Source organism: Salminus brasiliensis, chromosome 20, assembly GCF_030463535.1.
Source record: "Salminus brasiliensis chromosome 20, fSalBra1.hap2, whole genome shotgun sequence".
NCBI lineage: Eukaryota > Metazoa > Chordata > Actinopteri > Characiformes > Bryconidae > Salminus > Salminus brasiliensis.
In genome coordinates, this window is record NC_132897.1 from 16958253 (window position 1) to 16971043 (window position 12791).

General features: G+C 40.4%; 1 protein-coding gene across 1 annotated transcript in view; it reads right to left on the reverse strand.

Annotated features, from left to right (window-relative positions):
• arl15a (ADP-ribosylation factor-like 15a) overlaps nucleotides 1–12791 on the reverse strand; it is a 98338-nt gene that overhangs the window by 59511 nt on the left and 26036 nt on the right. The window contains exons 2-3 of the mRNA XM_072664890.1: nucleotides 10707–10851; nucleotides 7186–7245 (exon numbers count right to left, since the gene is read on the reverse strand). Of these exons, the coding sequence (XP_072520991.1) occupies nucleotides 7186–7245; nucleotides 10707–10851 (205 nt within the window). The remainder of the gene's footprint in view (nucleotides 1–7185; nucleotides 7246–10706; nucleotides 10852–12791) is intronic.

The window sequence follows — 12791 nt, forward strand, 5'->3', positions numbered from 1 at the left end:
TTAGATACAAGTCCAATAAACAGCAAATAAGATAACATTCAATAGTCAAGTCAAGTCAAGTCAGATTTATTTGTATAGCACTTTTTACAACTGTTGTTGTCACAAAGCAGCTTTACATAATTAGTAATTAATAAAAGACAGAGATGAAATAACGTAAGACATTAAGGATCAAAGACCCCCAGTGAGCAAGCAATACACCGCCATTAAATTTTTATTTCAATTTACCTGTCTGTTTGTCTTCTGAGCATCCCAATTGAGTGATGTATGGCTTTTTTTTCTTCTTTTTTAATGCAATAAATTATTTTTCTCTGGACCACCAGGGGTGATACACAGACAGATTGTCACCTTGCATTCATCATGTAAATGCTTTTGTCAATGACTCCTGGTCCGACCACACCTTGAGACTATCAGTGGTGGCTTGGATATCTGAGGACTGGGGCTTCCCACTTGGCTAGTGGTGCCTTCAGGTAAGGATCTGAGGCTCCCAAGTTGGAAACTGTTGGATTTTCCCCTTTGCAGGCTAGCGCAGCTACTGCTACAGCTCAAACTTGCTGGTAAGCTAATGTAGTGCTGGGAGTTTGAACTGCCCGACAGCATGTATTCCCAGGGCTTCTGCACACAGTGCCCTGCTAGAGTGAACCCTGGTGATGGCCACAACGTATGCTCTGGTGCATTGGTCCATGAAGCGCTGTTTAACCCATACATAAACCCACCAAAAAGTCTGGAAGCATAAGCCCATCTGTCATAGATCAGTATTTACATTTATTCATATATGGAAATCTGAAATCTAGTGCTATCTGTGTGTGCATGGTTAAGTAAAGAGTAAGGAGGTAACTGAGATTCAGTCAAAAACATGCATGCATTGTGACATCAGCATTTTTAGTAAGCCACGTTTACCCCTGCCCACACGACAAAACTTTTTTTTTTCCACCATATCCAGAGACATGTGGATGGGGCCACTGAGTGAAGATGCACTGTCAGCGCTGCCACACACCATAAAGAAACCACCTAAGTGGCCCCTTGGTGGAATGAGGAGACACAGTGTGAAAAAAGCAGTCCACTCAGTCCAAGCCAAAAACGTACACCAGTGTAACACTTTCAGAGCCTAGCTGAAGGCGTGGAGAGGCTATTACTCTGGCCAGTGGGTTTGGTGCTTAGCACAAATGTAATTGTGGCTAGGTGAGTAATGACTGACCGCCAAAGATCCTTGTCACTCTGAGTGAGCAAGAAGATCCAGGACCTTAAGAAGTCGTCAGTGAGTCACGGGATGATATGGCCTCAGTGACATCACATGCAGGGGTCACACAGTGACTCGTCTGGTATACATTCCTCCGTCTTCAGGGAAATATCCACTCAATTAGTACCACCCCTGGCGGTCGTCCTACTACTCACATTTATGTAACCACTATTGCACATGTTTGAAGCCTTGTAAATATATAGAAGTGATGCGTTCTGAAGTGCTTATTCCACCAGTGATAGTCCACCAGTGATGCATCACTGCTTTCATCATATTACAATATAAATGCTTATCATTCCAAATATTAATTGGTTTGTTTACAATATTATTAATATTGTGTAGGTCCTTCTTGTGCCATCAAGGCAAGGACTCTACAAGACCTCTGAAGGTGTCCTGTGGTATCTGCCACCAGGATGTTAGCAGCAAAGCCACTGATTTCTGTAAGTTCTGAGGTGGGGTCTATCAATGAGCCTTGGGTTTCCATAACGCTTTGACTGATTCAACGGATGTCCTTGCTTGGACCACATTTGGTAGGTACTGATACTGCATACTGGGAACAGCCTACAAAAAAGACCTGCACTTTTGGAGATGCTCTGATCTAGTTGTCTAGACCATCACAAAGTGTTTCAGATTGTTAAGCTTTTGCTTTTGCTTATCCAACTTTTTGGTTATATAGGTTATATAACCAGATCATCAATGTTATTCACATCAACTGTCTGTGGTTGTAATGGAATGGCTGATCTGTGTATATTACTGTGTACACTGTTATTAAATTACTTTATATTTCTGTTTTATACACTCATTTTACTACTATACGATACTGTACTTTCAGCAGACTGACATTAGCCACATTAGGGAACATATAATGTGTATCGTCTTTGCTGCACTTCTGTACTACTTTGCGTACTGTGCTCTGCATCACGCTGTGTTTGCTGTGGATCTCGCTTTAAGTGTAGCTCTCTTTGCCAGTTCAGTCTGTCCAGCTTAAGACAGGTAGAAACAGGTATCTAGCCTCTAGCAACTAAAGTGCACTCTCTTTTTTCCAGTATGTTAAGAATTTAATAGCTGTGCACTTCCTCCAGAACAATGAGAGGAACTGTGATTGTTGCTTGTTAGCCAAATTGTTTTTACTTTCCTCGTCGCAGTGGCGGATGAAACGTGTACTTTTGTGGGTTTAAAAATGACTACATGCTGTAATGATCTCGGCGTGGGCTTTATAAAGTCAAATGGATGTAATTAACCTATTTGTAGGAAGGAAGCTTTTAAAACAGTCCCATTTCCTATGCTGAGCCAGTTGAAGGCATCGCTGTTTTTGGATTTCACTCAGCACATGGTCCTAATGAACTGAATACTGTTGCTAAAGGAAGCGTCCGAATTGGTCAACTGTTGTGAGATATGCAACCTCGTCCTGCAGCAGACCTCATCTGTCAACGTGATGAAGTCAGGCTGTCAGATACAGATTAAACATATTCATGAACTGAAAAATAACCACTTTTATTAATTATGCAGTTTAGCATGTGGTAAGGATCAGTCTGGAACAATTTTGGTGCGTTTGGTTATGGTGAATTTTTTTTCCAGAAATAGCCTTTGCTTCAATACCCACAAGACTAGCAAGCCTTCTTTTATTAACCCCCACCACCAGCTGCATGGTGTTTATCGCTACAAGGCATAAAATAAAAACTTTTATAAAGTACTGGGTGGCAAAATAACAATTTAGTCCCCCCATCTGTAGTGTCAGGTGGATACCACAGTCACGTTTTAAGCAGTACACACGCTGTCTATACTACTATAACTACTACTATTATATACGTAACTATGTAGTATTACTTTTTCGATGGATTCTTGCCAGCTATCTAATCCCACAGACACTGACATTGTTCCAACTCTAAACTGTTCATACAGGTGTTGATCGGACATATGGTTTCCACATGGCACTTGATTTTTACACAAATCTTTCTCCATACTATTGAATGCTGTGCAAAAATGTGTGCACCTTACTATGTCACCACGACACTGCTACATACTACATACACTAGTAACACCCAATCAACCACAGGAACCACCCGAGACATCATAGCAACCACCTAGCAGCACAATAATAATGAACTCTTTATACGCATTGGCCCCGTCCACATGTATATATGTGTATATATGGATATTTTTTAAAACTGAAATTTGCAATGTGTTGGGACTACCATCTACCACAGAATATAAGATATGTGAATCTATGGCTTTTTAGGGCTTCTGCATTTCTGCGATTTCCCTATTTATGTATTCATTAGCATTATAATGGTAGCATGCTAGAAGGTATTTGGACAGCATATATCGGTAGATTAAGTCACCATTACTCAACTCACTGTTTGTCTTGGGTGACGCTTGCATATGTTTGTTATAGTAATGGAAGATAGTCAGTCAGACACACATCGATAGGTCAGTCAGTCACTCAGGCAGTCAGTGACTCAGTAAGAGACAGTGACTCCCAGTCCAGCAAATATATACTCACGAGCCAAAGCATCAAAACATCAACAAGTCTATATTGATGGTCATCTGCGTACCATCAAAGCAGCTCACTCCACAAGACCTCCACAAGAAGGTGTCCTGTGTTATCTTTTAACTCCAGTGAATCGCACTCAGACTGGTCTGCAGCTACACAGCAGTGAGGTATTTCCCCCATAACAATCATTGAAGGTTTCTGAGACTTGTACAACAGAGGCCTTTCTGTTGGTTTGGCCCACATGGGATAGCCTCTGTTGCTCCAACAGAGTCGTTTGACAATTTGACCCTCGCCAAAGTCACTCACATCTTTTCTCCTGCATCCAGCATCCAACTACGAGAACCGACTGTTGTGTTACTTTCCATCATACTTACCAGATCTTGACATGCGGCTTTGTTGTGGGATAATCAACATTATTCACTTCATATATGAGTGATCCTAATGTTCTGCCTCTTCAGTGTATATGCAATTACCTGAATCCACACCGTAAGCACAAATATGTGTAAAAAATAAGGATTCAGGCTCAGCAATCGTAAAAACGGGTTGCTCTCCTGCTCTGACAGGGCTCTCCTCTCCCCATCATCCACCAGTAGCACAGTGAATAGGTGCTACACCACAGACGTCACTGTCTGTGTTTATGCAGCCCTTGTATTCTACTTAAGATTTGAGAAGTTTTGCAACGTGGCTGTACTCCCCATGTTCTGCCCCCTGTAATAGATTATCCCTAGAGTTGGAGTTAGACTTCCATAATAAACACACCACAGGCTTTCATCTAAACACCTAGGGCTCCCAGGTGTCCTATCAGAAATGATCTTTGCTCATACATGGTCAAGTAAAGCATAGCTGACGTGGAAAGTAGTACACTATATGTCCCAATGTTTGTGGACCCCTTCTAATGAATGTATTCAACTACTTTAAGTTGCACCTATTGCTGACAGATGTGCAAATGTGCACACACACACACACACACACACACACAGCTTGTCTAGTCCCTGTAGAGAAGTAATGCCAATAGAATCGGACTATATGAACCTACTAGCACCACGCCTAATGTCAGCCGTGGGCTAGAACGATATAAAGCCCACCAGGATTGAGTTGTAGAGCAGTGGATCTGTGTTCTCTGGAACAATGGTTGGTGCTTCACCCAATACTTTTGGGATGAGTTGGGGATGAGAGTGGGGTGGTGACCTTACTAACGCTCTGAAAACAATCAAATACTCACAGCAATGCTCCACAATCAAGCAGAAAGTCTTCCCTGGACAGTAGAGAACAGTTACTCCAGCAAAAGCAGCATAAACATTTTTGATACCTTTTGATTTCAGCAGAAACAATGAACAAGCAGGTGTCCCAATACTTTTGTCCATATAGTGTATATGTAAATGTTTCGGTTCCTCTCAATTGCTTTGTTCCTTATCGGTTCAAGCAGCAGCAACAGCCTCATTACAGAGAGCGCTTCAGGCTTTGGTCTGTATAAAAAAACATCCCTAAGGGGCTTTGACCTAGCCTACTGGAGGACCTTTATCATGTTCCCTAACACACATTTCTGGATGTGACCATATTTGGTCAAGCCGCCCCTTGGTGGTCCTGTGTTCCCTTTTCCTGTTGTTTTGGTTCTACGGGGCTGATGTATCTGTTGTGCTTAGTCGGGCCTCTAGTCACGATACACGGTGCACCTGTTCTGTCCCCCACATCCCAACAAAACACATAAATCACTGTGACGCTGCCCACACCACTAACACTCTCATAAATGACTGGGCTCAGCAATACACAGTAGCTCAGCGTTGAAGTGTATTTCTTTCCCCTTAAGCTTCCTGTCTGAGTCTTTGAGCCATCAAAATAAGCATCTGCCCACATCATTCCTCCACCCCCAGTGCTTTCTGAGCAAGAAAGCCCTATTCAAAACAACAACGTACAATACTACTTTAATTGGCTTATTAATGACTGTATAATACATAGAATGAGAAAGAAAATGAGTAAATAATAATAATTATAATAATGCAGGTGCAACAGTGACTTTGCCAATGTTTATCACCTTCAAGTCTCTCTAGTGTTGTAGGACCTCCTGGCACAGGTACAAACCACAAGTAAAACACTGTTTGTATGTGGTGAGTAAACACCTACTGCATGTGAACAAGCGTTTCATCTGGTCACAGGTCAAGCTTAGTCTTGATTTTCCAAAAACTAGAATAATGATCCCATAAAAGAACCACTTTTTGTTCTATAAAGAGTCAGATTTAAAGAACCTTTACTTGATTTAAAGATTCTACACCAATTTAGAGGTTCTTCACACTTTATGGAACCAAAGAAGATCTTCTATGGCACTGCTCAAATAACTATTTGAGGTTAAGAGAATAACTACGATATTGAAGCTGCCAACTCAATGATTACATACATTTTCCCCAGTACATAGCAATAGACAAACACATCAGCAATTACTTCTGTCAACCCAGACCCACGTTCCTTCTCATTCAGTACTAAATTCTATCAGCAGTCACATCATCCATAGACACCAACAACCCAGTTCCACTGACCGCCATACCTGCCCATGCCATACCACTGCTTTTCTACTACATATTCTTCTTATCTTGGCATTCTTATAAATCTTGGTTTTATCTGTCCAAAGACTTTTGTTCAATAGCGGTCAGGCATTTTTAGATATTTTCTATCAGTCCAGTCTGGCTTTTCTATTCAGTGTTCAGTGAGTTTGACCAGTGATGTGCATCTTAGGGTAAATCCCTCTGTATTTACCTTCATGAAAGCTTCTCTTGATTGTAGACTTTAGCACTTTTTGCATGGGATTAGCTAAAAAATTTGAGTTTCTGTGTTATTTTAGTCCTTTAGACCTAGATTTTAGTTGTACAGACACCTCGGGTCGTTCCAGTTTCTGAAAACCACACGTGTTGTACAATCCAGAAGATGAGCCAAAGGACCCAGAGCCACAATAGCTTTAGGCAATTTACGCCTGAAGTGTAGCCTGCTCACTTACTTATTATTTCTTCTTATTATTGTTATTATTACTATTTTTATATATAGTAGCCAGTAGCGAATAGCCAATCCTTTCCAAAATCATTTATGCCAAGTTTTCTTATCCCATGCGACGTCCTATAGTAAAATTACTTTACTCCACCTGTTCATGTTAAAACAATCCATCCGAATCCAGATGGATTTTGACAGAGATACACCTGAGAGTGTTCTTGACTCAATTGTCTTTCGTGGTTTTCGTGGCCTTTAGGTGTTCTTTTAATGAGCTTGCTCCATAGGTTCCACTATCAGCTAACAAATGCATATTCAACACTTGGAATCAGATCTTTTATCTTATCCTTACACTCTCACATCTCTTTTACAAACATGGTTCTTCATGGAACCAAAAAAACCCTTTGTTGCACCTTTATTTTTGGATAAGTCCCCAATAAATGGGAAGAGACAAACCATTACAAATACTTGTTCACATTACCTCCAAGTTCCTTCACATTCAGCACTGCATTCGGGAATGGCACTGCCTTTATGCTGAAACCTAAAAGACATAATGGGACAGTATTTAGGTTTCAAAACCTCTCGGACAAAGGAAAGGGCTCATGCTTGTTTGGCTTCCCGCCACTGTTGGTGTAGATGACCCAATATCTACAGAAAAGAGATCAAGAAAAGCAATATCACACTGATAAAGAAGTACAAACTGTGAGTTCACAGTCCAGAGGAAAAGCACAGATTTCCTCAGTGATACCACTTCCCCTGCGCTCATTTCACAACAACACACGCAGAGACAGGGAGGGCAGACATTTGGTATTGATTAATGCAACCCAAAACACATGAGATCGAGCCTCTTAACGTCCCACTCTGACTTTAAAGCTGTGTTTATAAGGCAGGTTTCATCAGACTCACAGCAGGTGATGGTAAATGTGCCATGCAAAACTTGCGTTTCTTCTAGAGCTGTTCTCAGGAGCAGAAAGGATAGGTTTGGTGTCGCTACACCATCAGAGGTATTCAGCTGAGGTCAATGCATGTGGATATGTAGGCAGTCTATACTGCTGCTGAAGGACTGCTATTAATGTTGGGTTGTGTGTTTTGTATGGTTACCAGTATTACTGTCACACAACCCTGCTTTTCACTTATAGCAAGTGTTTGCAAGCTTTGTTATTTGCTGGGTGCTCCATATGTAGGGGTGGTGCGATATGGTAAAACAATTGTAGCAATATTTAAAGATATTTTCACGATAGACTTGAACTTCGTCCAGTTAAAGCAGACTAATTAGTGTTCTTAGTCAGTGTTCTTTAAGCACTAACAACATCCTCAATATGCTTAGAAAAGCATATTTTGTATCATTTTGAAATAAATTAGTTATATTACTTACCCATAGCCACATTCTTTTCAGTATGCATACTGTCTGATTATTTTTGTTGCAATTAGCAAGTAGCAGTATGTCACGCTAAGCCATTCTTAGTTGCCAGTACTAATATGTGCATTAACTTCATACCATTATTATACATATATTTCATGTAAAATTATATCATATTAAATTAAATTTTGTTCAGCGAATAGTCATTATTATAAATCAACAATTACTATTACTACTATTATCATTATTGTTCTAGTTGTTGTTGTTGTTGTTGTTATAAATTTCATCCTCAAAAGCAATATGCATGCATATCCACTCATAGATAATGGATAAGACATTGCAGCTAATCAATGCATGAGAGGGGTCTGTTACCCTAACACAGCCATTAGCCTGACCTTTTAAGTGCTCCCATAAATTATTCAACAGACATCTGCCGTTACATTTACTGTACTTGCAGTTCTATACATTTCACGTCATGTTATTCTTCACTCATTTTAGACATGCCTGCAAATGGCATGATCTGGCATGTCTAACACTGATGATACATACCATCAGATCTTTTAATAAATAGACAGTAACCAATTGTTTGCAATTTTGCCTCTATGCACCACTATACCACTGTAATGGACGTGAAATGAAGAAACACACCAGGCGACTCAGCCTTTGACTTAAGAAGCTGTTGGGCTGCTATTTCTATCAGAATATACAGGTAAGGTGGTGTGCTTCAGATTACAAGCCCTTTCTTTCCTTTTTTCATATTCTGGTCCAAGTCAATTTTGGGTTCATGTGTACAAATATTCTTGTACCATTTGCCTCTTGATTAAATGACACGCCTACCTCCTTTGGAGTGTTCTGGACTTGACTAGATGTCCACTTCAGTTGTATTTCCTGGTTTTCCACACCTTGGTGTTGTTAAGCTTGCTAGTGCATTCCGCTTTTTTTAATAAGAATGTACCAAATTGTTGGTTTGGCCACTCTGAAAGGTTTGTTTTTCTTTCTGATAGGTTTGTTTTGTTTTTCAGCATAAAGATGGCTTTCATTATTTGATTCGGCTGCATATGATGAGTTGCCATGAGCACTTACTAAATGCAAATTCTACACTTGAAATCAACTTATGTCCTTAATTTATCACAAAACAACGAGAAGGCAGGCCACACCTGGCATAAACTTTCAGTGTATTGTCCAATTACTTTTGAACCTGTAAAATGGAGGGTCTGGGTAAAAATGGCTGTGTGGCTAAGTCAAGTCTGTTGTGGTGGCGTAAAAATGGGTAATTCCGAAAACTATCACTATTTAAATATTTCTGGACCCCAATTTTCCAAGTACCAGTTGGTAAAGAGTTGTACTGCAGTCATCATGAAGGGTCAGTATCCAGCATAGTCGACTGTTGATTTCCACACCTACTGACCCTGGCATAGTGAGCCCTCAAAGCAGCACACTCAAGTTTCATTCCCTGCCTTGGTAACACCAGCACACTATACTAATAAGAGTCCTTTTTCAAGACCTCTCATGCTACATTTACCCCCCTCTGTCACATGATAAAATAAAGTCTCTCTGAATAAGAGTGCCTGCCAAAAGTCATAAAAGTACATCTCTTCCTCTGACAGTGGATAAAAATCAAAGCCCAATTCCAAACCAAACCAAAGACTGACCTCAAACACAGTCATAGAGGCTGAAGTACTTCCACTGTTAGCAGACATATCTCGAACTGTGTTAGCGGGCATTTCTCGAACGGTGTTAGCGGGCATTTCACGAACTGTCTTAGCAGGCATATCTCAAACTGTCTTAGCAGGCATATCTCAAACTGTCTTAGCAGGCATTTCGTGAACTGTCTTAGCAGGCATATCTCAAACTGTCTTAAACTAACACAGTTACTTATATGCCTAGATATGCCTACTACAAGGTGTACATTTACCAGATAAGAAGTAACAAAAACCTATAATGCATAATATATGCACATGATACAGGCATGCAGAAAAAACAGTAACTGACAGCTTATGCTTATAGTTGATGAAAGATTTAATGAGAAGCAAATCTCTCAATAAAAAAGGAAATAATGTTGTCTTGAATGATGGGACAATGATCCTGTAATACACTGACCTGTCGCCCAAAGCGCTAATGTAATCAACATTGTCATGAGAGAGAAAGTACATGTGAGAAAGTCCAGACCAGTCACAACTCGCACACTCTCTCACACACACACACAGGGACGTCAGGAGACACTTGAATGCGTAAAGTAAAGCAGTTCTTTTCAACAGGCAGCTGAAGCAATATGTGACAAAAGTGAGATTTTGCAGAGATTTTCAGAGCGCTGGGAAAGTTTGATGAATGCTGTAGGAGAAGCTTGAGAAGTCTGCTCGCTACGCTACGTCCATGGACCCCTTCATAATTTCATTGGGATGGTAGAGATGCAGCATTTGGTTGAAATTACAAGCCAGATACATTTCAAACACAGCGAACACAGGGTTACAGACAAACAAGTCTGTGGTTTTAAATTTGCTTAGTTTTACTGCTGTTGTGTAGGAATTGTGATGATGTGCCAGCATGTTCATGTACATGCAAACTATACTTCCATAGTAAAAGTGGCTGCGTTATTCTGAATGATAAGACCTAAGAAAGACCTAAGTCCTATAAAATTTTACCTGTGGTTGGTGCAATGCTATCAATGCCTTCGCTGCAGAGCCGGGAGAGCAAAGCCGTTTTCCCAGCACCACTGAGTCCGATGCACACCACGTCATATTCTGGTCTAGGAGTGGGGGGGCCTTTACAGCACAGCGTTCGGAGACACTAAAAGGAAAAAAAGAACAAAATGAAACACTCTCACATCTGATCCGATGAACTATGACACTTATACCAAATGTGTGATTGCAAATACACCTTACTATATGGGGACATGCAAAATTAAATATTCCTTTTACTGAATGAGTACAAGGTGATCTGATTTCCAAAAAGCATAAAAATGCAATGATAAAAATCACATTTCTTTAATAATATTAAGGCAACACTATGACGCTGGTTCAAATTCCAGAGCATAATTGGCCTTGCTCTCTCTGGGTGGGTGGCTAGCATTCTCTCCCCACACTTCAGAGAGATGCTGGTAGGGATGGGCATCTGCTAGCCTATGCATCAGAACTGGGTCCCCAGCGTTGCCCAGTGACGGTGGCTAGATTGCGCATGAGTCGGAGGAGAAACGTGTCAGTCCTCACCCTCCCAGTGTCGGGAGCATTACATCTGATAGGGTGTCCAAACTTTTGCAAGCCATTGTACCTGTCTTTTAAAACATGCGGGAAAAAGTTCAGTACTAAGGTTTACCATGTGCATTTGAAAACATATGATTGTATTTTTTTATATTAATTATATTTCAGTAGTCAGTAGTTTAGTACCATTCTCACAACTTATCAGTTCACAACAAGCTCATGGTTTGTTGCCATGGTGTCTCCCTGAAGTAATTTTGAAAATGATATGTAAAATCTGACCATTTGGATTAAGAAGTTCTTCCAGCCACGGGGCACAACCTTCTTCAGCAAACTGCCCTAGTAATATTTGATAGGATAGAACAGGGATTTATGCCAAAGGGAGTAGCATTAGGTATTGCACTGAAAAGCAGGAGGCGGTTTAATTCTTCATGATTACCAAGATCAGCAGCAACGATATCAGTCTACAATATCAGTAAAAGTGAGTGTCACAAAAATGAAAGTCTGATAACAGTAGCAGGTTATGGAAAACCGCACAGTGTGTGTCAAGATTCTGTTAACGCTGAGCTGTACCGTGTAAATCAGCTCAGTTCAGTCAGCAGGAGATCGATGCTTCTCTGTTTTTCCAGCGTTGAGTGTTGAGTGTTGAGTGCAAGGGATGTGAGGTATTGTCCAAGACGGCCAGCAGCTTACAAAAACCCCTCGTTCTGCCACAACCTCCGGGGAGTCCAGCTTAACTCCTACAACAGAGCCGGCCTTCTTAATCAGTTTATTCAGTTTGTTCTGAGCGTATTTGCGTTAATACCACTGCCCCAGTACACAACTGCTTAGAAGATCCCTGGAAGTTTTGTGCACACACGCTGACGGACCTCAGCTTCCTCAGACAGTTCTGACCGCTCTGGCCATTCTTGTACTCTGCACAGGTTTCATAACTCCAGTCCATTTTGACATTTAAATTTACTTGTATGCAGCACCCAGCTTCACGTCCACTCCATAGACTGTTCTTCACCTACATGCATTACATGTTAGCTTTAGCAATCCTTACAGCAAGCTAGAATTTGTTAGTCAACTTGCTGGATATGAGTTGATATGCGAGTTTACCAATACAGCACAGTTCAACTTGATCAATTCTCTTGTGTGCAATAATCTACCCTTTTTTTGCACTGCTGCACGAAAACCTGTTATCTCCAAAATGGCAAAAGAGAAAAAAAACTTTCAACTGAAGTCAATGTAATTATGCTTAAGCATTATGATTGGTCCATTCCTCATGAAATTTGGCCTTAATGTAAAATGTAAAAACTGCCAGATTCAAACTGTCATTGAGACACAAGATTTTGGTGCAACAGTGACAACTTATTAACTCATTATGTTTAATGTTATTGTTTTGTTTAATTTATTGTTAGCATTCCTGCTGAGGATATAAAAACATTAAGACATTAATAATGTTAAATGCATTTGTGTAATGCAATTTTTGTTATTAATAATCATTCTATTGACATATTTATAAACTTATTTATGTACTTTAATTAATGA